This window comes from Cervus elaphus, chromosome 12 (assembly GCF_910594005.1).
Source record: "Cervus elaphus chromosome 12, mCerEla1.1, whole genome shotgun sequence".
Lineage (NCBI taxonomy): Eukaryota > Metazoa > Chordata > Mammalia > Artiodactyla > Cervidae > Cervus > Cervus elaphus.
In genome coordinates this window covers 89,730,877-89,756,010 of record NC_057826.1, presented here as the reverse complement: position 1 = coordinate 89,756,010, position 25,134 = coordinate 89,730,877, and the positions used below count along the sequence as shown (strand labels likewise).

The 25,134-nt window shown below is 41.7% G+C and overlaps 1 protein-coding gene across 1 annotated transcript; it reads left to right on the top strand.

Annotated features, from left to right (window-relative positions):
- Positions 1-316: 316 nt before the first annotated feature.
- Positions 317-21,888, top strand: BHMT (betaine--homocysteine S-methyltransferase). Its single transcript, XM_043920903.1, has 8 exons — positions 317-595; positions 5,146-5,278; positions 11,414-11,532; positions 12,630-12,821; positions 13,185-13,332; positions 16,993-17,175; positions 18,611-18,839; positions 20,473-21,888. The coding sequence occupies exons 1-8, from the start codon at positions 563-565 to the stop codon at positions 20,657-20,659; spliced, it is 1,224 nt and encodes a 407-aa protein (XP_043776838.1). The 5' UTR covers positions 317-562; the 3' UTR covers positions 20,660-21,888.
- The last annotated feature ends 3,246 nt before the right edge of the window (positions 21,889-25,134 follow it).

Here is a 25,134-nt window from a genome sequence, read left to right as displayed (position 1 = left end):
TTGTTCAGATACATAACCACTGGGTGTGTATCACACTGGAGGTCACATTTTATAGTCATTCAATAATCCCCATTCAATAATCTTGTATCCTTGGCCTTTGACAAATATTTGGGCATTGGATGGAATTCTTGGGGGTCTGGCCTAGCGACTGAAGGTGCATGACTAATGGGGCATGATCCCAGGCAAGGGAGAAATCAACTGAGTTCGAGGACCTGCGAGAGGAAAAGAAGGGTCGGGCTCAGATTAGGTCTGAAACCTGAGCGCGGGGCAACCTCATTGTTTATTTATATTTTTCTAATTTTCTTCCGGATAAGTTCACCCATTTGGGAGAATAATTTCGATCACCAACTCCTAATACAAGTTCCCAAGCAGCGACAGGCAAGGATAAAGGGCTGGTGGGCGTGTTCCCCGCCCAAGGCCCTTGTTGGACCGCACAGAGGCTGGGGAAACCCACACCCGGAGCAGCGGGTATAAAGAACCCGGCCGCGGCTCCTGGCTTCGCAGGGGGAAGCACTCTCCTCATCCATCCACCGTGTTAGGTGCGGTCTGGGACACCAGGAAAATGGCACCGGCTGGCGGCAAAAATGCCAAGAAGGTGAGTGTGCGGGGGACCCAAGGGTGCTCAGGGTTTAGATCGGCCAGCCCCGCACCCCAGTCTGGAGAGAGCAGAAGCCCCCCAGCCCCGCCCCACCCTCCAGCCTGGAGAGAGCCCAGGGCCCCCAGAACTGCTGCTTCCAGAACACCAAGGCGCCTCTGAGCCCCGACCCCTGTCCCCTGACCACAGCGCCCTCTAGAGCTATGTGACCCCCAACTCCAGAGCACCCCTAAAGCTCTGAGTCCTGCACCCCAAGACCAGAGCACTCCCCAGATGCGGCTCCTAGACCCACAGGTGCGACTTCCCTCCCCTCTGGCGGTGGGAGGTGGGACTTGGAGTCGCCTGCTGCGCGCCCTGGGTTCCTCCAGGTCTGCGCGCACCCCTCGGCGCTCCTAGCGAGAGAAGGCGCGAGCCTAGGCTCCAACCGTTTCGTCTTGGGGACCCGACCCTGCAAGGTTCTCACCAGTCCTAAGGCTCTGGCATTGGCTGGATAATGGTAAGTTTTCACAGGCAGTTTGGATTCGGAAATCACAGAACAGTGTACCGTGCAGGCCTCAAAAAGACTGTTTAAGAAAAATTAAGCACAATGGCTCTAAGATATTGAGAAAGGACTGCTGAGTTTTTAAAATAAAAATCCAGTAAGAAGCCCACTGTTCCCTTGGGACTAGTGTTTCCTTCCAGACTGCAGGCCTTCTTCTAGTTGGGTGTTGCGGAGTTGGGGTGGGGGTGGGAGGCCGGGGAGTCGGGGAGGGAAGGGGTGGATGGATGGGTGGATGGACTGATAACAAGGTTACAGCTGGATGCAGGATGAGAAGGACGGAGGCAGGGAGTATCCTTGCCCCTTGGGTGTCAAAGCACCCGGCCCCATGCCTGGCAGAGGCCAGGGAATGGCAAGGAAGGAGACAGTGCTGGCCAACTATACCCGTGAGGACAAATTCATTGCCAGTCATCCCTCTGGAGAATCCCAGGGAAGGGGGAGCCTGGTGGGCTGCCATCTATGGGGTTGCACAGAGTCGGACACAACTGAAGCGACTTAGCAGCAGCAGCAGCAGCCTTCTAGAAATGGGTTGTACCTAGTTTCTAAAGGGATGATCCCACCTCAAAAATACCTCCACATAAGGAAAAAAAAATGCAATTAAAAAATTTTAATGCCATGAAGTCCAAGGATTTAAGATGTTGAGATGGCCATTGCTTATAGGCTGTCACCTGTTCAATTAGAGAGAGAATTTTTCCCAATCCCTATATCTACTAAAATAATATATGGCTGGAAAGGATGATTCCCATAAAGATTTTAAAAATATTTTTGCTTTGGCCCATTTGCATTGCCATAAATTCTAATCCACTCCCCAAACTCAAACTCACGAAATGAAACATTTTAAAGGATTACTTTAGCAAGATGGACATAAAAGGAGAAGAAAACCGTTTCTTTGGTAAGCTGGTTTCCACGCCTATGTCACTGTTAAAATATGGACAATACCATGTCCACACTTCTGGTTAAAATTAAAATATGTTACAAAGCTTGTTTGTTGTAAACAGCTAGGAACACCACTAACAGCAGTGTCTGCTGCATTTTGATGCATATTCTGAGAGTTTATTGTCTAGCAAATATGTACTTTTTAAACAAAAACGGTCTGATATTAAACACTGCTTTGCAACACCTTTTCACAAACAATGTCTTGAGCAATTTCTCATAGCACATTCCATTTTAAAACAAAAAAAGGAACAGAAATGTCTGAAGTTCAAGTTATTTAAAAATGCACAAGTCCATTCTCTACATGTGCATCTCCATTCCTGCCCTGCAGATAGGCTCATCAGTACCATTTTTCTAGATCCCATACATATGTATTAATAAACAACGCTTGCTTTTTCTTTCCGACTTACTTCACTCTGTATAAGAGGCTCTGTGCCTCCCATGTGCTCACTCAGTCGAGTCTGACTCTTTGTGAACCCCATGGATGTAGCCCTCCAGGCTGCTCTGTCCGTGGGTTCTCCAGGCAAGAATACTGGAGTGGGTTGCCATTCCCTCCTCCAGGGGATCTTCCCAACCCAGGGATGGAACATGGGTCTCCTGCATTGCAGGGAGATTCTTTACTGTCTGAGTCACCAGGAAAGCATAACAGGCTCTGGGTTCATCCAAACCCACACAACAATGTGAAGTAATTATCCTCCAATTAAAAATAAATAAAATTTTTAAATTAAAATGCAGTAGAATCTAAGTGTTTTTCCTGATGAAATTGTTCAATAAATTAATGTACAGCCTGGTAACTGAATCACCACCAGCCACTTCACCACCAAATATCAGATTGTTAGCTACGCTGCACATGAAGATGCCGTGGCACTAAAGTCTGAAAACACACACAGGAGCTCAGTGAGAGTTTCTAGGTGACTGAACCAAGTATGAATTATTTCGCCCAAATGAAATTTGTAGCCAGTCATATCTCATGTATGTGACTGTTGTTCATATTTTTATACAACTGTACTGATTAGCAATATATCCATTTTTCTTATTAATTGGGTCATAATGATCAAAGCTGTAGTTCTAAGATGTGACATTTAGACACATTGTAATCATGGCAGGTATTTGGATTTCGAAATTACATGTGATGAATTCTATACTTTGTAGTTGTTATCTCATGGACTTCAATACTTGAATTTTTTCTATCTGGAAAAGCTATCCAAGAATAGAAAACACATATATGTGGAATCCAGGAAAATGGTACAGGTAAACATACTGGCAAAGCAGAAATAGAGTCATAGATGTAGAGGACAAACTTAGGGTTACCAAGGAGGGAAGCGTGGGGTGGGATGAACTGGGACATTGGGACTGACATGTGTCCACTGCCGTGTATAAAACAGATAATTAATGAGAGCCTCCTGTTTAGCACGGGACACTCGACTCAGCGATCTGTGGTGACCTAAATGGGAACGAAATCTAAAAGAGCAGATGTTTGTATACGTATAGCTGATTCACTTTGAGGTGCAGCAGAAACTAACAGGACACTGTGAAGCAACTGTAAGATTACTTCACAATTTAAACAAAGAAGAACAGATAGCACATCCTCCTGTTTTACTGCTTTAAAGTAGAAACATCAGATGTTTCTTTTCTCTGAGCACCAGCTGTTGAGTTCACATGGGGTGGGGCAGAAGGCGGTAAGGACTCAAGATGCCATTCAAATTCTTATGACTGCCTCTCAGATTTTGTAACCTTCATTACATCAGCATTTATTAACCATTAATGGCAATAAATGGAACACAGTAGGTATGTACATTCCAGGTTATTACTTTACATGATCTTTTCAGGGCTGTCCCACTCTCCTCTCTCCCATTTAAAATCAAATCTAGATACTATTTGAGGGTAAAATAATCAGTGAGCCCTCTAGGGGCTGACCTGGGAGACTGTGTAAATTACTCAGACACTCTGGACTTTAATTCCTCGTTTGTAAAATCAGAGAGAGGTTTCCCTGGTGGCTCAGTGGTAAAGAATCCGCCTGCATTGCAGGAGACACAGGTTCTATCCCTGGTTGGGAAGATGCCCTGGAGGAGTGCATGGCAACCCACTCCAGTATTCTTGCCTGGGGAATCCCATGGACAGAAGGGCCTGGCAGGCAACAGTCCATAGGATCACAGAGTCAGACACAACTGAAGTGACTTAGCATATACACGCACACAAAATCAGAGTAACCTTTTATTTTTAAATTTATAATATTTTGAAATAAAAAATGATTCTACAAGAATATTACTAATTCACAAATCACTTTAAAAATATTAAGTTCAAAGTTGCTATTTTAACACCAGGGTAATAATTGCATGTACAATAAATGGAATAGGTATGCAAGTTGGACTGGAAATCAGTTTACAAATATTTTATTTACTGGTCTCTTCCCAGTTCTCTCACTTGCAGAGAGCAGGCCATGCATACTTACAACTTTCTGGACAGCATAATGCAGCTGCTGTTATGGAAACTGAATTTTAGCACCAAAGACATTAATCTTTAATTGATTTGGCCATCTTTGTGGTGGTATCTTCTGCCTTCTGTCCTCACCAAATATATTTTGACTTTTCAGTCTCAAAACGCTTTTGTAGCATCATATGCCACTTCAACTTCTTTATAAAACATAATCCTCTCTTTTGTTTATTGATAGAAAAAGGAGAAAGACTAACAGTCACCGTTTTAAGAATGTGTGCTTAAGTATTCATTTGAGGCTTTACAACAAAACCTTTTCACTTAATCTTTCTGAAGATATTTATTCAAACATAACATCCTCCCACAATATCCTTCAAATACTATTTAGTGTGTTCTGAAAAACCCCCATCCCTGGCACATATACATGGATACACAAGCTTTTATTATATGAGCATTCTGATGGTTTGCCTCATAGTCACAAATTTCTGAATAAAATATATATGTATTTTCTGAGAATTTAAAGAAATAATACTTCTCAACAACATGAGAGCAAAAGTTCTATTGTAGAAATGAGTAGAAAATTGTATTAAAAATTCAAATGATTCATTTTTCATTTTCTCCATCCCCCCCCACCCCACAACATTAGGGCATCCTGGAACGGCTGAACTCTGGAGAGGTCATCATCGGAGATGGAGGGTTTGTCTTCGCGCTGGAGAAGAGGGGCTACGTGAAGGCAGGGCCCTGGACCCCAGAAGCCGCCGTGGAACACCCAGAAGCAGGTTGGTGCACTGCTCTATTTTACGCTCTCATAAAAGACCACTGTGTTGACCCACATCTAGGAGCATGCCATCAGACAGATGCCTCCATGCTACGGTCTCCAAGTATTTATTACTGCCTGCCGGGCAGTGTGCCGTGTACAAATATAGATTCACCTGTTGGGTAAATACGAATGGCCCCTCCTTATTTCTGTCACCTGTGTCTACCTCTTGCTCCCTGCTCTAGATGAGTCTAGAACCTGGCTCACTTCCTTCTCCTCTGCCCCTACCTACCTCCTCCAACACTCTAGGTGACTCCAACATCCATACATGTGATTCATCCAGCACTCTTCCTATTAGTACCCTGACTTCCTCCTCATCTCCAACAAAACTCTCCTCCATCCCCACCTCAGCAACCCACTCCTACGCCTTGCCATCATCAACAGCTGCCCACCTCTGAAATCTCAGGGACAAGTACATTCTCTGACCACGCCCCCTCCTATCGTTTCTGCTCATTCTTCGTAGTACTCCTATTCTTCAATCTCATCACAACTCTGTCCTTCATCTCTCATTTTAGTGACTTTTACCCATTCTTCCCATAAGTCCACCTTCCTTCCTTAACCCACTTTAAGTTCCATGATATAGCGTCAGTCACCATCTTGCAGATAAGCCCTCTTCCAGTCTGTATTTGCCAACTAGTTAAATTCATTGTATACTAGCTCCATCCTATTTAAATTCAGCCATCTACCTATGCTGCATCTGTATCCACAAACCTTATTCTCACTTTATTTTCTTGATTACAAATCTTTTTGGCTAGGAAGGGAGGTAGCATGCAGCCTGAAAGGAATAAATGTTGTCTTTCAGGGCCTCTGTACCATCCTTAAGCAATAGAGAAGGATTAATCTTTAAAAGGGGAGGAAATGGGCCACTTCTACAGGCCCAGAGAGTTCAGGGGGATGTGGGGTTTTCAAGGTTGATGGGTTAATCCAACTATGTCTTTATTCCAGGCCTCAAGTCCCATTTCTTCCTAATCAGATCTTAACTTTTGGCAATAGAGTACTTTTCTGGTTGAGAACTCTGAATGGGTGGGTGTTCCAGCTGGCCAGAATGGGATCTGACTCCAGAACAATGCTTGAAGAGTAATTTCCCGTGGCTGGTTGTGGCTTTAGCTCTTGCGGGTCAGACCAGTCAGGAAACATATTATGAAGTGGAGATTTGTGCTAAAGAGTTCTACTAGGAAGTATTTTCAAGAAACAGTATCTCTAAGGGAGCAAGGGAAGCAGGATTGAGCAGCAGAAAGAGCTCAACTGTGAGGAGTTGCAACAGAGGTTCCAGCCAACCCCTCAGGGAGCTTCAGAGTTGGACAGGCCCCTCAGAGTTGCCCCAGATTGAGGCAAGCGGGCTAGTTTGTGTTCTCCCCCTGTGAATAGACCAAGCCCTACATACAAGCTTGATCTCCCCTCCCGCTTTGGCCTAAGGCACTTCCTAAGGAGGGTCTCAACAATCAACACTTGGAAAGAATCTGAATCTTTCAGAGGAGGCTAGAGTTCTTGTGAATATTGTATACGATAATAAACAGTTGCTTTTTTATGGTAAAGGAGAGCATGTTTCCGTGAACTCAGAAATGAAGGATGGAAACTAATGAAGAACCTAATCAGAGAGAGTACAGCTTTCAGATCCAGTAGACTCTAGACCCAGACTAACTGGATCAAATCCTGACACAGCCACTAGGTTGTATGGCCTCGGGGAAATTACATAGCTTCCCTGTGTATAAACTGAGATAATACTGACATCTACCTCATAAATTTGTTATGAGGATTAAATAAACTATATGTGCAGTATTTAAAATAGTGTCTGATGCATGTTAAACACAAGTATTAACTATTGTTATTATTCACTTGACTGAGTTGTTTCTTATCTTGTTAATATTTTTGGCTGTATTAATCTACTTCTTGGAAATGGTTGAGTGCTGTCACTGATGCAATGGACATGAGTTTGGGCAAACTCTGGGAGAGTGTGAAGGACAGGGAGGCCTGCCTTGCTGTGCTCTGTGGGGTCGGAGAGAGTCAGACACGACTTAGCGATTTAACAGTCTGTTTCTCGGTTGTACTCATCTATTTCTGCTAGAGAAGCACAGAAATGTGTTCAATTCACACAGTCCCTAAAAAGTGTCAAAAGTAAAAGAGCTATAGTCACACTATGAAATCTAGCAAATGTACACAACTTTTATATGTCCAAATAAAAGTAGAAATGATACTGTGTGCTCTACCATTAAAAAAAAGTGAAATAAGGAGGCTTGGGAAGCTAAACCAATAGTAGATCTCAAATTTTAGATTCACCAGTGGAGTTTGTTAAAAATTATAGATTCCTAGCCCTCATTTACAGAAATTTGGTTTCATTAGGTTTTGAGGGGGTCCAGGAACCTGCATATTTATAATACCTGACCCCAAATAATGGCAAGGTGAACCTCACTTTCAGAAGCACTGCATTAAAGGGATGTAAGGAACACAGTGGGATAATTAAGACCTCAGACGGAGGATTTCTAATATATCCATGTTATATTTCTTAAGGTTTGAGTGCTGGGGTAAACTCAGAATGAAATATTTCTTGGGCCAAACTGACATTAACAATAAACTACCTTTGCCCAAACTCTGCCTTGAAAACAAAATAAGACTCTTGTTTCAACTGCAAGTTTCAATTCTGTAAGTCACATTTTCTTTTTTAAAGTTACACATTAGAGGAGTTCAAGAGAAATTGCTCTGATTTCCTTTGATTTTATTAATGCAGAAACAGCACGTTTGATCTCTTAGCCATTTGTGTCTTGAATATTTTAAACTTATTTAAATGTACTGAGCATTTGCTCTACTTTTTCTTCTGGGAGCTGCCTGCTTTTTCAAGAATTAATGAAAACTCCATAATTCTGAGTTATTAGATTTAATCCGTTCTGCTACAGATTGACATCCCATATATTCAGGTCTGCCAGTGCCTAGTTCAAACTCTGTCAACCCCAGTGCAACTCCAGGATGCATCAGACAAGACAGATCTCCTGCTTGTAATGCATCTTCATAGAAACATTTCATAGGACCTCAGATGTATTTAACCTGTTCAAGGAGGGGAGGGGTGAAAGGTATTTAAAACCAGGTGGCGCCAGTGGTAAAGAACCCGTCTGCCAATGCAGGAGACATAAGAGACATGGGTTTGATCCCTGGGTTGGGAAGATCCCCTGGAGGAGGGCATGACAACCCACTCCAATATTCTTGCCCGGAGAAGCCCACAGGACAGAGGAGCCTGGTGGGCTACAGCCCACGGGGTTGCAAAGAGTCAGACACGACTGAGGGGACTCAGCACGCACGCACACTCGTGCTCAAATGAGAGAGTGGTCAGTGTCATGCTGTTTTATGCAAATGAGTTTGTTTTCTGCAGGCGCTTTTCTAATTTTGACTGGGTGATAGCTGGAATTCATATCGATTCTGATAAGTTTCCCTGCAAACTGAACAGCACCCAAAACATTTTTGTAGGATTGGTGCCTGGGCTTAACTTTTGGGGGCTGTAAGCAGTGAGGAAAGGAAAGTTACGCTACAGATCTACCATCTCTTATCCAAGCCCTGTTGGGGCCAAATGTGTCTTAGAATCCAGAATTTGAGGAAATTTTAGAAAGTTAATACATTAGATATGCTACATACTGTGTAACATTCTCTTTAGGGTCTAAAGTGCTCCCCCAGCCCCCATCAAACACATTAATACTCCTTTTTGCATCAATATATATGACTACTCACTCTAAATGGAATACAATTATAAATATCCTCACATTAGTTCAAGTCACTTTGCTCCCAAGTGATTTTGCTACAAATTTATTATCCCAGTGAAGAAATAGTGCAAAATTTTTTTGACTTTTTAGAGTTAGTTGTGGAATTCCAAAGACTCGCCTTTCTCAGGAAAATTTACAAGGTAATAGCTACGCTCTATACATATATATCTGGATCATATACATATATGATCATGTATATATGCATATACATATATACACACATATATACTTATATAATATTGTATATTACATTGTATGTCAAGTATAATACATACTTGGTAATATTTAGCTACTATGATGCTAAAATGAGACTAGTATAATGGAGAGTTTAAAGCTATAGAATGAATATAATTAGTATAGGTTGTATCATTGTTGTAGGAACCAGTCACATCCTATGTTACTGGTTAGAGGATGAAGGCTCAAGAGTTTTATGATGACAGGAAACAGAAAATAGATATTGAAAGGATATGCAGAAATCACCAGACTAATTCTCCTACTAAAGTTTATGCCAAAAGCTGTGGCTCTTGCACTGTGTGGAATTAGCATTGTATTGGGAAATGAATTTGGGTCTGGAAGGGTTTGAGGAATCTGAATATTTGTTCCCAGGTGAACCTAGTAAGGTCACACTTGGAGAAGCTCTCCTTTTTTAAGAAGCATGAAGGAATAATCAAAGCGATTAAAAGTGAAAGTTGCCTTCACCTTTTTGAATCACTGCCCTCTGGAAAAATCTGATAAAACTTATAGGCCCTCTGAGAATCATAACATGTTTGTACATGCAAACAATTTGCACACTACCCCAGGGTTTTCGTTTTGTGTTGTACAGTCTCTGGAAATCCGTCGAAGGACCACCAGGGTGGACTTGTTATAAGCCATTCTGTCACGGAGAACAGGAACCAAGCCTGTAGTCCCTTCTCCCCTACTCCTGCCACAGCACTGTGTTTTCCCGATTATTCTACGTAAGGGTTTTCAGTTGGTTCTGTTACGAATTAAAACAACTTTGAAACGCCCTAATTTATGAATGTTTTCAAGTTCCCACTGAGAACTAAAGTTTCCACGATTTTAAAAGCAAAGATTTGGCTTCAAACTCAGGAATCCATTTTCTGACATACATTACAGTTTTTTGTGTGTGTTTTTTTGGCCTCACCTTTAAGTCCATTTATAAACAAACACAAACAAAAATGCTTCCTATGTTCTTGGTATTCCACTAGGCATCTAGGCTGCAAAGCCACCAGACTAATCTCCAGTCTTAGCCCCTGAAGGACTAAGAACACCAGTGTCCTAGTAATTTTTTAGACTCTAATGTGGTTGCACCCAAACCTGTGGATTTTACAGGCCTCTGAAATTTAGAAATAAATTTTAGTGTTCAAAATACAACTGCTGACTTCTTATTCTGCCCAGTTGTTTCTCTTGACAAAAACAAAACACCGAGTCTCACTATTGTTTTATAAAAGGAACATCCCTCTGCTCTCTTGGAATGGTGATGCTCAACAAAACCAAAAGTAAGAATCAGTTGGGAAACCTTTCCAAAAAATTGCCTGTGCCCTACCCTGAACCAATTAAATTAGAATATACATGGATTTGACCCTAACATTCATAAAGCTTGCAGGGTTATGTAATGGGCAATCAGAGTTTAGGACCACTACTTTAGAGCAAAGGATAATGGATAACTCTTTAAATTGCATACATTTGATTAAATGGAAAACAAAAACTTCCCACTATATTTCCTGCAGCCATGAAAGCTTTTCCACATGGTATTCATCTGTGGACCTAGCTTGGTAACCTTACTCCAACTCTGCTATCAGAATTATTTTTCAAAAAAAATGAACTAATCATATTAATCAATTGCTTTAAAACTGTTGATGTTTCCCCAATATCTATGGTCTGGAGCCTAGACTCCCTGGGATGATGTGCAAGGTCATTTGCACTCTGTCTGGCAGCCCACCTCTCCAAGTCTGTCTCCCACGACTTCTCCAGCGTATCCTCAGCCCCAGCCATCCAGGCTGCTTGTCATTCCCCCAAATGCCAAGGCTGTTCCTGCTTCCTTATCTTCGCTTGGGCTGTTCCCTCTCTAGGGAATGCCCTTCCCTAGCAAAATCGCTGCCTAGCAAAATCGCTGAGATGATTCCTCCTCTGTGGGACCTCCCTCTTCCCTTCACCCCACAAAGCTGATAGAGATAATCTCTTGCTCCCAGCAAGAGACTCCATATCTACCCCTCATTGTCCCCCAGGATGAGCAAATGCCAGACAACCAGGAATTTAAGCGCATATTTACATGTTTGTTTATCTAAGAGCCTTCTGAAAGAATCACAGGCTGATAAACTGATAGCAAAGAATATCTTTCAATCTCCCAGTTCGCCAACTTCATCGAGAGTTCCTCAGAGCTGGCTCCAATGTCATGCAGACCTTCACCTTCTACGCCAGTGAAGACAAGCTGGAGAACAGGGGAAACTATGTTGCAGAGAAAATATCTGTGAGTAACACCATACTGTGTCTTAGGCACCTGTGTCATCAACAAGGCTCCTGTAGAAAAAAATGTTGAGCCTTGTTAGAGTTTCGTTTTGTTTTAAAAAGAAACGAGATATGTGTGAATAATATTCTTAGGTCTTAGCTAGAGTCCCCCAAATTAACAGAAAGGCATTTAATGAAGCAGATCAAAGAAGTATTTAACTATTAATGATTTTCCAAGTCTTTTGACTAAGTTGTTGAGTGAGTATCCTTACAAACTCTTTGATCTTTACAGTTTTTTAATGTGACAGTATAGGAGAAATATCATATATGGCAGGAGTCAGCAAATCTAGAATATTCCTAGCTGAGCTACAGTTACCTGTGTGATGTTGGGCAAACCATTTACCTATCCCGTCAAATCAACAACTTCTTCATCTCTAAAATGAAAAAGTAATTCTAAAATTCCATGCATCTGTGTGATATTTTGAGGACAAGAGTCAGTTTTTAAGGTTTAAATACTTCAAAAAGACCTTACTTGTGATACATTTATCTGTTAATTGATAAAATATATAATGACAAAAAGTCATGAATTCTGTAGTCATTTTAATTCATTTATTTTTATTAATTAAAAAAGCAAATCATCATCACCACCACTATTTGCTAGGTATTCTTCTAACTGCAGTTTAAGCATTGGAAGATATCTGATCCTTTTATATATTTGCTTATTTTGGCCACACGTTGCAGCATGTGGGATTTTAGTTCTTGATCAGGAGTTGAACTCATGCCCCCTGCAGTGGAAGTGCGGAGTCAACCACTAGACCACCAGAGAAGTTCCAGAAGATACCAGATTCTTTTACAGAAAGACTTTTACCCTCTCACAGATCTTTGGTATAATGTAATATCCCTAAATACCATCGTAAGATTTATTTTTTTCGTCACTGTTGTTGGTAGTGTTGTTACTACAAATTGTTAAACTCCGTAAACACTGAACTATTTCATCACTCTCATTTTCTGAAATAAAATCACTGTTGTAACATACAACTGAGATGTAGACATTTGAATAACAATTTTGCTTCAATTTCACATGCTAACGTAACCATACCATATATTCACCCTTTTTAGGGGCAGAAAGTCAATGAAGCCGCTTGTGACATTGCGCGGCAAGTGGCTGATGAAGGAGATGCTTTGGTAGCAGGGGGCGTGAGCCAGACACCTTCGTACCTTAGCTGCAAGAGTGAAACTGAAGTCAAAAAAGTCTTTCAGCAACAGTTAGAGGTCTTCATGAGGAAGAACGTGGACTTCTTGATCGCAGAGGTAAATAGATACTATCAAAAGTGAAACGAGTACACTTAGTACATGCCTTTACTCTCACGAGGACCATTTGGAGTTAGGTACCAGTCACGATTAGTACCAGTAATATTTATTTTCGAAAACTTCTTCCAATTTAGGGCTTCAACTAAATGTGATTCAGTTGATGTAATATAGCATTCTTCAAACCTTTGGAATGCAATTCACAGAAATCACCATTCTATTCTGTTTTTTAAATGCCAATGAATCACAACTCAGAGATTAAGAAACACTCATCTGGGGATAATTAGGTTATATGCAATAGGATAAGTTTTCAAATTATTTGGGGAGAAACAAAATTAAAAGTACTTTGACTTTAACTTATTTCAGTATTTTGAACACGTTGAAGAGGCTGTATGGGCAGTTGAAGCCTTAAAAGCATCAGGGAAACCAGTGGCGGCAACTCTGTGCATCGGCCCAGAGGGAGACTTGCACAGCGTGACCCCCGGCGAGTGTGCGGTGCGCCTGGTTAAAGCAGGTGATGATAGATTTTGATTGGCTTGCAACTAGTGTGTCTTTTAAACGACATACAAACACAGGTCCATCTATGAATCACTATATACTACTTTTGTTACAGGAAAATCATTCATTTACTTTCTTAAGAATGCTGATACATTATTGCGTCTCAAAGAGAAAAAGTGTAAAAAAACAAAAAAATGTACACCCATCAGCCTTTTGAAAGGGGCAACTAGATCTACACTGAAGGTTTAATACCTAGAAATGAGAAGAATTTTGGTAGATCATAAAGAGTATTAGGACAAATTATGTTTTATTTTAAATTTATCTCAAGTTGAGGTCTTTAGATATTAATATCTTTCAAGATGGTTGCCCCCTTTGCCAAAGTTTTTCCATTTTCCATAAATTACTGGTATGCTTAACTTTTTGTAATTAGTATCATAAAATTTAAAATCCTTTGATATGAAATATTGAGTATTCAATTTATCTTTTTCTATAATTTCCATCCCTAATATTGGGTTTCATTTCAGTTAGGGAAAATTCACAGACTGTTTTCAAAGCTGCCTCATTTTAAACCTGACGAATAGCACAGTGTCTATGGAAGAGTCTGACTCACTCTGTGAAGCAGAGATTTTGATAGGCTAGTCTTATCTGACCAATCAAAATTTAATTTAATTTCTCATCTTTCTCTTGATATGTCATGAAAGTTATTTCATATTTGTCACTAATAATTACAATTATTTAGGTTTAGGTTGACATTGTAGAACCTGAATTTCCGATTATAAATACAAAAAATGAGGAGAGTGCATCCCTGGTGGTCTGGTGGTTAAGAATCCACCTCACAATGCAAGGGGCACCAGTTTGATCCCCGTCCTAGGAAGATCCCACATGCTGCAGAGCAACTAAGCCCATGAGCCATAACTACAGAGCCTGCACCCTAGAGCTTGCAAACAGCAACGACCGAGCCCACGTGCCGCAGCTGCTGAAGCCCATGCACCTAGAGCCTGTGCTTTGCAGCAAGCAATGGGAAAGTCTTAGTTGCTCAATCATGTCCAACTCTTTGAGACCCCGTGGACTGCAGCCCTCCAGGCCCGTCTGTCCGTGGGATTCTCCAGGCAAAAATACTGGAGTGGGTTCCATTCCATCTCCAGGGCACCTTTCCAACCCAGGGATGGAACCTGCATTGTAGGCAGCAGATTCTTTACCGTCTGAGCCACCCCTGAAATGAGAAGCTGGAAACAAAGAGTAGCCCCTCCTTGCCACAACTAGAGAGAGCCAACATGCAGCAATGAAGACCCAGTACAGCCAAAAATTAAAATTTAAAAAAAAGAAATGGGGGGAGAAACCAAGTTAACATGTTTCAAAAAGATCAGAGGAGGCCCTCATCCTCCCAGTTGTTAGCTGGCAGGGATTCTTGGCCTGTGTCTCATCCTTTCCTCGCCTGTCTATTCGGAGTTAGTGGCCACAGTGCTTGCCGTCACTGTACCCTGTTTATATCCTTTATAGAACTTAGAACTTACCCAGATATCTCATTTGTTTATGTCTTAAATGTCTGGGTCTCTCACTAGACTGTAAAATCCCAGAGGGCAGAGACTTATGTCCGCTTGACTCAACACTGAGTACCCTGTGCCCAGCATACCACCCAGCACATACAGGCTCTTAGTATCCATCTCACAATCAAGTCCATCTTCCGGTGTTGTTAGTCCAACTTTCGTATGTCCTTACATAGTCACTCCTACCCCAAGTGATCACTTCCTCCTCTCAGCAGCTTTAACACTTTCTATTTTTACCACACATTTGTAGTATCCTCAGATGACATTTTCTTTTTTTTCTTTTATCTCAAAAAGACATTTTCTAACCTGTGAGACTCTTAATAGGGTTCTGCAGTTACACAGAGGTAGAAAATTCAGTTTTAAACCAAGTGAAGCAGTCTCTTGACTGCAGAACTTCTCAGAGCCTTTGACATATTCATATATATTTGCAGTCTCCAGGAAGGGGCTACAGTTGGGGGGGGAAAAAAAAGACTACTCCTAATGTAATTGTTCATAGAACCTTATTTTCATAGAGCAAACCTTTGGAAACCCTGTGCTAAATTAGAAAATCTTTGGTGTCGTATATTTATATTTCTTCATAACCCTTTACAAGGACCTTTGTGCCTAAATGACATCCAACAAATAGCCAACATATGATTAATTCATTAGTGTAATGAAGTCAAGAAAAGAAAGAGAAACTCTGACTGCAGAATATCCAAAAAAAGAAAGTAGTCAAGATCCAAGTGACCCTGTTCAGTAAGCTGTTGAATATACCAGCCTGGAATCCAATGGAAAGGTCAGGGTTAGAGAGAGAAGCTTGGGAGAGTTGTGTATGTAGATGGTATTGAGAGCCCGGGGTAGAAAAGGAAGTGTAGACGCAGAAGAGAAGACGGCCCAGTGGAATCCTGTGACACTGCAGGGCTGAAAGGTTCAGCCTTGAGGAGGGGTTAGCACATAGCACTCTAAAAAGGCAGCCAGGCAGGTAGGAGCAATACTTAGAGAACAAGGGAAGTTCTCAGAAGCCAAGAGAGGGGGAGTGTTGAAGGAGCTGAAGGAGAGAGTGCCACTTGGATGAAAGTGGCTGAGACGTTGATGCAGATGAGGACAGAGAAGGGACTACTGGATTTGGCAAGATGGAGGTCATCAGTGCCCTTAACAAAAACTGACTCAGAGGAATGATGGGGAATGAGGCCTGACTGGAACAAGAATGAAGAGCAAACTGCGGGCCCAGGCCTGTGAGGACTACTGAGATGTCTGCTACTGAACACTGAGATCATAGCGTGCAGCATCAGCTCTGCTGCTCTGGTAATGTAGATGTTGGTGTCACTCTCATTATAGCCAGAAAGAGTCCTTCCTTTCCTTGTTCTTGATAACTGTATATCCAAGATGCAAAATCCTAGGCCGTGAGTTCATCCAAAAAAAGTCCTTTTTGAAGGTGGAAACAACCCAAGTATCCAACTAATGAATGAATAAACAAAATGCAGTGTGTGTGTGTGTGTGTGTGTGTGTGTGTATGCAATGGAACATTACTTAGCCATAAAAATGAATGAAATTCTGACACATGCTTCAACAGGGATGAACCTTGAAAACATTATATTAAGTGAAATAAGTCAGTTACAAAAGGACACATATTGTATGATTTCATTTACATGAAAGTTTCAGCAAAACCTTTTCCTAAATTTCATTCTGCTTTTATGCCCAAGAAACTCAATAATGCTTTAAATTGGCCTGGTGAAAGGGAACATTGATTTATTCCTCAGATGAGTGGTATGGTCACCACAGGTGCCACTGGGCAGCTGGGAGTAGTGAAAAATTATCATGCTTTTCAATATAATGTCAAAGATTGAAAAAAAATGACTATTAAAATTTGAAGTTAAGAAAACCTCTAATAATGTTTGGTTTTATTTTCCAAAAAAGATGGACAGCCAAGTGCTTATAAATGACATTTCAATTGTACCACTCTTCAGAGCACGTTTCAGAGAAAGCATTTGCTGCCTGTTAGTAGTCATTCTTGCCCAAGGGTAAGATAAGTTTGCAGGGACCAAATGCTATCCTTCTAATTCACTATGCCAAATTAAAGCTCCCTGACTCAGAGTTGGCCTCCTGGTATCTGGTGAATCTCTAAAACTAAACTGTTCTTCCACTTGCAGGAGCTTCCATTGTGGGGGTGAACTGCCATTTTGACCCCACAATTAGCTTACAAACAGTGAAGCTCATGAAAGAAGGCTTGGAGGCTGCGGGACTGAAAGCCCACTTGATGAGTCAGCCCTTGGCCTACCACACTCCCGACTGCGGCAAGCAGGGATTTATTGACCTGCCAGAATTCCCCTTTGGTAAGAAAGCCATTTTATACATCATCTCAGGGTCTTCATGTTTGACAAATTCCAAATAAACCTCTGGCCATAGAGCTTTATCATGGTAAAACGATGGCAGCATATCTCCTCAACTCTTGGCCCTACTGCTCTCCCAAACTTTTAAATTAGACATTAGGAAACACAGGACCAGCAAGCAAAAAAGGTAAATCTGATCTAAAGGTAAAATCAAAGGTGAGTCAACACCTAGGTAGACAACCAATTCATCACACATGGAGTTTGGTAAAAAGAATGCCCTCCTAAGCAGGATCAGTGAAGACTCTGCTTCTGGTTCTAGCTCTGTTGCTAAATGGCAGAACCTTAGCAAAGTTCCTTAGTTCATCCAGATCTGAATTTTCTCATCAGATAAATAAGGTTAGACCAAGTTATCACCAATATACTTTTCTCTTATTTTGAATGCTGCTTGAATACTCTAGCTATATCTGAGTTGTGGGGGGGAGCAGAGGGAAGGTGCCATCACTGGGTTACTGTGTAACAGATTTGAATGAAGAGATCAAAGCAGATAATGTGGGGGGAACCCTTGCAGTCTAAGAGGGATAAAGCTTGAATGGGAAGCGGGCGTGCGTCTACCTGGAGAATCAAGCCAGAGGTGAGCCTGGCCTGGCCAACCTACTATTTCATTCTAGGGTCCTTATCTCATATTCTAGAGGGACTCTGTAAAATCATCAGTCTAGAAGAACCACAGAGGAAGAATGGCGAGGCATTTGTGGTTTTATTGGTGTAGAAGAGATTATTGCAAAATTTAGTGTCTTTAAACAGCTAATATTTTTTTATCTCATAGTAGCTGTGGGTCATGGATTTGGGAGTGCTTAACTCAGAGTCTCTTAATAGGCTGCACTACAGACTCTTGCAAGGGTTATAGTCATCTGAAGGCCTGATGGGAGCTCTTTCAAGCTTTCTTAGTTAGCTGTTGGGAGTTGGGGTAAGTTTTTTGCTATCTGTTGACTGGACCGCTCAGCTTCTTGGCTCATGGGCTTTTCCACTGTGATACTTGAGCATCTCACAGTGTGGCCACTGGCTTCCCCTGGGATGAGTGATCCAAGAGAGAACAAGGCAGAAAGCCTAATGTTTCTAATGATCTAGCCTCAGAAGTCACAAGCCATCCCTTCCACCATACTTTATCGGTCTCACAGACCAGCCTGATACAATGCAGGAAGGATCCCACAGGGGTGAGACCATCAGAGGGCAGAGATCATTGGGAGCCATCTTGCAGTCCTACTGTCACAGCTGTTTAAACTGGGCCTGTCAATGCAAGGTAGCGAATCATTTTTAAAAGTTAGGAACTGAAATCTTTTCAGAAATATAAGATCTTATCTAATTCATTTACTGAAAATAACATTTATTGTAGCTATTTATTTTGAATATTTTTACTGAAGCAGAGCATCATTTACTACAGGACTGGAACCCAGAGTTGCAACCAGATGGGATATTCAAAAGTACGCCAGAGAGGCCTACAACCTGGGGGTCAGGTACATAGGCGGGTGCTGTGGATTTGAACCCTACCACATCAGGGCAATTGCAGAGGAGCTGGCCCCGGAGAGGGGATTTTTGCCACCGGCTTCAGAAAAACATGGCAGCTGGGGAAGTGGTTTGGACATGCACACCAAACCCTGGATTAGAGCCAGGTAAGAACCTTAAACTGTATTTGCCAAACCAAACTCACACAAATTATGAATATATCCAAGTGAAGTCATTACAAAAAGTACCGCCAATTTGCAGTGTAATGACAAAGAATCACTTAGCCTCTTCAAATTCTCTCACAGAAATATTTGTAACTTTAGCTTTACGGAGTGATTTCTGAAGAAAGCTTTAAGAATATAGAATATAAATAATGTAAGTTGCAAAAAAATGTGATTTCACACTCTTGGAAAGCACCATATATGTGGTGGACACTAACAGTGAATCAGTTGTTAGGATTCAAGTACAAATATTAATTGCTTATTCTGTGCCAAGCACAATCCTTGGAGCTGGGAAGACAGTGGTGAATGAGATTAAAAAAGGTCTTTGCTCTCAGAGCTTACATTCCATGGGGGATGAGGAACAATAAACAAATAGATTTTCACATCAGGCAATGTGCAGGGTACTAGGAATATAGAAATGAAAGGCTGCAGTCCCTGGCTTAGAGCCTCTCACAGTCTACTGGGGGAAATGGAGAAGAAAGCTGATGTATATATAGTAGAGGCATGGATAAAAAAAGTAACAATGAAGTGAAGAGAATAACTATCTCTACCTAGTAGATGATGTAGAAGAAGGGACTTTGGGGCTAGATTTTGAAGGGCTAGGTAGATTTCCACAGAAGAAGGAAGTGGGTAGAAACTGTCCCCCAAGCAGAGGCAGCAGTTTCAGTCTCTTTGACCAACATTAGTTCAACAAAACTGTGTCAGACACTGTTATAGATGCCGAAGGAGCAACCTGGACAAGGCACAGGCCTGTCTCCAAGTCTAGTAGGCAGAGAGATAAATAGCCAAGTTCACCTGACATAGTCAGTTAAGGATGAAGATGTACACAGGTGCTGGGGGTCTGCACTAACGGCCAACAGGGGGGGAAGCGGGAGAGCTGGTGAAGGATTTCCCACAGAGCTAGCATCTGAGCTGAGTTCTGAAGGACGAGTTACATTCCCAGGCAGGAGAACAGCCGAGAGGGAAGCACTGGGTGGGAGTGCCAAGAGAACGGTATGCTGAGACATTAGAAGTCTGAGAACCTCAGATTCAGAATTTGGTAGGAGACACACATCCAGACAGGAGGTGACCTCTGTTCACACTCACGAGGTCTGGATGACCTTATCCCAAGGCAGTGAGGAGCCTGAAGGGTCTGAGACCAAGTTCAATTTGCAAGTTTCAGTAGGCTGGAGACAGGGAAACCTATGAGGAAGTCTTTTCTGCAAGAGACCAGACCAGGCAAGGCCTAGAACTAGGAGCCGATGGAAATAGCAAGGAGGCAGAGGCGGGATCTCCGGGTTGAGGGTGCAGACGCAGCACTGGCTTTGGGAAGAGCAGCGAATGTGGGCATAGGTGGCTCAGGAGGCAGAGCCAGAAAGTGAGGACGGGGAGGCGACGTAACTTAGAAACTGTCCTTGTTCCAAATCCGTAGCTTTTGAACCTATGTGCACATGAAAAGAAGGAATTCAAAGTAATTTTCGACCTACAGATTCTGAGGAAAAAGAATAGGTAGACGTGTTTCAGAGGACACACTCTCGAGAGAGGTTCTAGCTCAGCCCAGAGACAGACCCTCAGGCTTCTGTGTGTTTTGTTCACCCAGGGCCAGGAAGGAATACTGGGAGAATCTTCGGATAGCCTCAGGCAGGCCGTACAACCCTTCCATGTCAAAGCCGGACGCCTGGGGAGTGACCAAGGGAACAGCCGAGCTTATGCAGCAGAAGGAAGCCACAACCGAGCAGCAGCTGAGAGAGCTCTTCGAAAAACACAAGTTCAAGTCTGCACAGTAGCCTCAATGGAAACCGTTTTTAGTGACTTCCTCTAGGCTTGGGCCACAGTTCCAAAACTAAGGAAAAGATGGTTAAAAGGCAATGGTTATACAAATGCCAGCTTACGCGTCAAGATTGATAGGAACTAAACAAAACAATTATAAATAACACCTGACAATTTTTTAAAAGTATGTATTTAAAACTTGGAAGCAAAATGAATAATGAGTAAATCTTAAACAGGTTTACCAAACACCCACCAGGTACACAGTATTAAGGAAATCACTATGGCCAAGAAAAAATAATTTGGACATTAGTCCTACTTTAAAATTTTCACAGGCTGGCAAGGAGGATGAGATGTGAGCTGTCATTAATGGTGTAGCAACCAGACAAGTAAGACAAAGTGCTATACGAAAGTGACTTTCAAGATTTTTGGAAATGGCCCTTAATAAGAAACACAATTTATATAATGACCCGGTAAGGCACATGTACAACCATTGAAATAAAATGTGATTCATTCTGGTATTTTTTAATTCTATTCCTTTCTGTCCTATTTCATGAATAAAATATGCTGGTTAAGGCCTTTTAAATTGATTTTATGACCATTAATTGAAAACCACACACTGAAAAAACACTGCTAAGGGACATTTCAGCTATAGGGACTTTGCTATTCCTTTATATTTCTCCTTAGAAAATCAGTCCTATGGGACCAGATCAGTAAACATTCAAAGCTCAGAGTCCTGCTGTCAAGAGTTCCAGAGTTGTTCCCTCTTTTCTGACCCATTTCCACCACTAAGAAGCATTCAGACCAATGGGGAGGCCAAGAAGGGATTGGTACCAGGCTCTCTCCATTCTGCTCTAGGCTGGATCCACTTAAATGCCTCCAGTCAGTAAGGCTAGGGAACAATGGTCTTGAAATGGCAATCCACTCCAGCATTCTTGCCTGGAAAATCCCATGGACAGAGGAGCCTGGTGGGCTACAGTTCATGAGGTCACAAAGAGTCAGACATGAGTAAGCAACTGAGCACAAAAAGATCTAATAAAGAAAAAGAGATTTTCCAAACTCTGTCAGGGTTTCCTAGATTGAGAACTATATGTTCTCCTGGTAATACCTACTCTGAAAACTCAAACCTGAAGATGTAAGATCACTGGAATAAATGACTACTCATTGTGTTAGAAAAGAGTTCATGCTTCTTTCTAAACATTCTTGGATTGGTGTGGCTGCTTTGAAACCCTTAATTTCTTAAGCTATTTAAAAAAAAACCAATAAGACTATCTTGGATGTATTTGATTCTTAGTTGTGTTCTATAATTTGCTAAGTCTTATACGAAATTTCTATATCCCAGTTTCTATTTAAAAAGACACAAGTACGCTTAAGTTTTAAAGGAGAAGGCAGCAGTATTTAAAGGGAAAAGAAATTTCCAGAATTTTCTTACTGAGAGAATTAGAAATCCACCTCTTATCCTCCAATGCACAGAAATAGAACCAAAGGTGCATGTGGCTGAGGTGAAATAAAAGAGTGAATGTCCTTCCCCCCTCCTTTTTTTTTTAACCAAATTTCTATCATTCTCAAATCAGTTCAGTATTTAATACTTTCATTCATAGATGATAGATACTTCTATTCAATCTACTATTATATTGGGTTGGCCAAAAAGTTCATTCAGGATTTTCCATAACATTGTACAGAAAAATATGAAGAAACTTTGCCAATTGAATACTACTGTGTAAGATGCATGCCCCTTTAATATTCTATTCAGAACTTTTACTGCCCCACAAAACATTGTAACCCCTGAGTATTAATTATTCTTAATACCCTTTGATTTTAAAAATATTTGCCTCAAAGGAAATACACTGACGCTACACTGGAATGAAACTGTGTCAACACTGCCTCCTAGTGGCATATCTCATATTTTGAAAAAAAATTTTTTTTAAAGTCATTCCTCCACCAAGTACATTGATTTTATTTCCAGAAATTTTGTTCATTAAAAGGGAGGTTTGTTCAACATTTCTCACTGGTCAAGATATTTTTATGGAATCAAAGCCAGAGAAACCTTAGAGATCAAGAGTCTAAACTCTCCCTTTTAAGGATAAGATTCTAAAGGCAGGATGCCAAATCAGGAAGGACTTGTTAGTCTAAGGCTGCCAGGAAAGATGGCTTTAGCTTGGATTCTTGGTATAAGGAGAGTGGAACCAGGACAGACAGTTCACAAAACTAAGGCATTCAGCCTCCTGCCAAGAAATAAAGATCCCTGCATTACTCAGAGTCAGTGTAAACTCACTGAGTGAGCTGTCTGTAGTTTATGTCCTGATACTTACACTGTAGCAGAGTGCCTTTGAGTAAGGGAGCCAAGCCAATGCAGACCTAAAATGGAGGAGACTCTTGAGAGTCCCTTGGACTGCAGGAGATCAAACCAGTCAATTCTAAAGGAAATCAACCCTGACTATGCATTGGAAGGACTGATGCTGAAGCTCCAATACCAATGCGAAGAACTGACTCATTGGAAAAGACCCTGATGCTGGGAAAGATTGAGGACAGGAAGAGAAGGGGACGACAGACAATAAGATGGTTGGATGGCATCACCAACTCGATGGACATGACTTTGAGCAGGCTCTGGGAAATGGTAAAGGACAGGGAAACCTGGCATGCTGCGGTCCACGGGGTCACAAAGAGTCAGACTTGACTTAGGAACTGGTCAGCAACAACAATGGAGACAGAACTGGACAGGAAGAGATCCAAAGCGTCAGTTCCCAATTTGTCTAGAGGAGGGCAGCAAGGCATCAGCTGGGAATGCCAGAGGAGCCATATTTTTGCTTTGAACTGGAGCTGTTTCATCCGAACAAACTATAACATTGAATGGCAGAAGCAGCTGTAGCTCTCTTTATTTGTTTTGACCAGTTTTTCCCTAAGATACATGGATTTTTGGCTCACATCCTGGGCAACCCACCCAGTGCGGAAAGCTTTATCTCTCTCCAAACAGCTCCTCTTTTTTTTTCCCCCAGGGGTCACTGTTCCCGGCTTTGAGCACACTGGCTGTCTGAGAGCATTACCCAGACTGTTTTCCCAAATAGCCTTCCTGTTAGTCAATAACATCCACTCAGCCAGTCTGGAACCTTCCGTAAGTAACCTGCCAGGTGGAGAATCCTGATTCTTACCCGATTAAGGGGGAAGGAGTCAATTTGAAGAGAGAAAAACAGAGTCCAGGAAGTGCTTCCAGAGTAGTCTGTCTGAGAATGTGTTAACTATAGAGTTAGAGATAACCAGGCCCAGTGTTTCTAAACATCTTCAGGAACAAATGAATGTTTAGCGTTTGAGCAGAAAACGACTGAAAGGCAGCCAAATACAGACTTCTCACAGATGGTGACAGGAAGAACGGGGTCATTTGGCCAAAACCGGTGGGAGTGTGGTGAGGGAAAGTAATAGCTAGAAAATGCTTCCAGTTTTCAAGCAGCTGGAGGCTCTGTTGGCCTTGGAGATGAAAAATTAAGGAGATGGAAAGTGAGAGAGACAGATGTCATCGTTTTGTGCTGCTGTGAGCTACAGAAATAATGCCAAACCATTCGTGCACAGCCAAACAGAAGAGGTTAATTTATATGCCACTAAATCAAACACACAATCATTTTATCACATGCTTTGAGTGACAGATTTGTGAATTTCCCCATGTAAATTTTTACAAGAAGTGCATTTTCAAGGGAAACAGCGTACTTTTAACAAAAATTTATTTTCCCAAATGCCTAAAATATTTTTAGCAGTCATCACTTACATGAAAGCTATTGTACCACTTAAAAATGATTCCTATTTGTTCCTTCAAGCAGGTTCAGTGAGACCTCTATTTGGCCCCATTCTGCGGTTATTCGTTCCAGTTTACTACATGGCCTTGAAAGGAAAAGGGTGAATATCTTTGAAAATAGTTCAAACTTTCCCCCCAATTCAGCTTGGCCATCTTTCCAATTATTTTGACTTAATGAGATTTTACTGTTCTTTGGAAAGGTTAACGTCTCAACATATAAATTGGCTGAGTGGAACAGTCATTTCTCCCCCCCAAACACTTCTGCAATGGAATACAAAAAGCAGTAAATAAATTCAGAATCAAGAATTTTGGGTGCATGCCCTAGATTTGCCCTACCTCATTTTGCAATATTGAATAAATCACCCTGCTTCTCTGAACTTCAGTTTTCTCATCTGAAAGGTGTGTGTGTATGTGTGTGTTTAGTTGTATCCAACTCTCTACAACCTCATGAACTAGAGCCCGTCAGGCTCCTCTCATCCATGGAATTCTCCAGGCAAGATACCTGGAGTGGGTTGCCATTTCCTCCTCCAGGGGATCTCCCCAACCCAGAGATCAAACAGGGGTCTCTTGCATCTCCTGCATTGGTAGGCAGATTCTTTACTGCTAGTGCCATCTGGGAAGTCCCATCTATACCATCAAATTAGAAACATAAAATTGTGGAGTTTTTAAAGCAAGGTATTAGAGATTTAATAGCAACAGCCTCATCACTGT

Bases quoted from the DNA above. Each gene is read 5' to 3' on its own strand.
- BHMT (XM_043920903.1), top strand. From the start codon at position 563: ATGGCACCGGCTGGCGGCAAAAATGCCAAGAAG. The intron at 596-5,145 runs GTGAGTGTGCGG...CCACAACATTAG, and splicing joins GCGGCAAAAATGCCAAGAAG to GGCATCCTGGAACGGCTGAA. The intron at 18,840-20,472 runs GTAAGAACCTTA...TTGTTCACCCAG, and splicing joins AAACCCTGGATTAGAGCCAG to GGCCAGGAAGGAATACTGGG.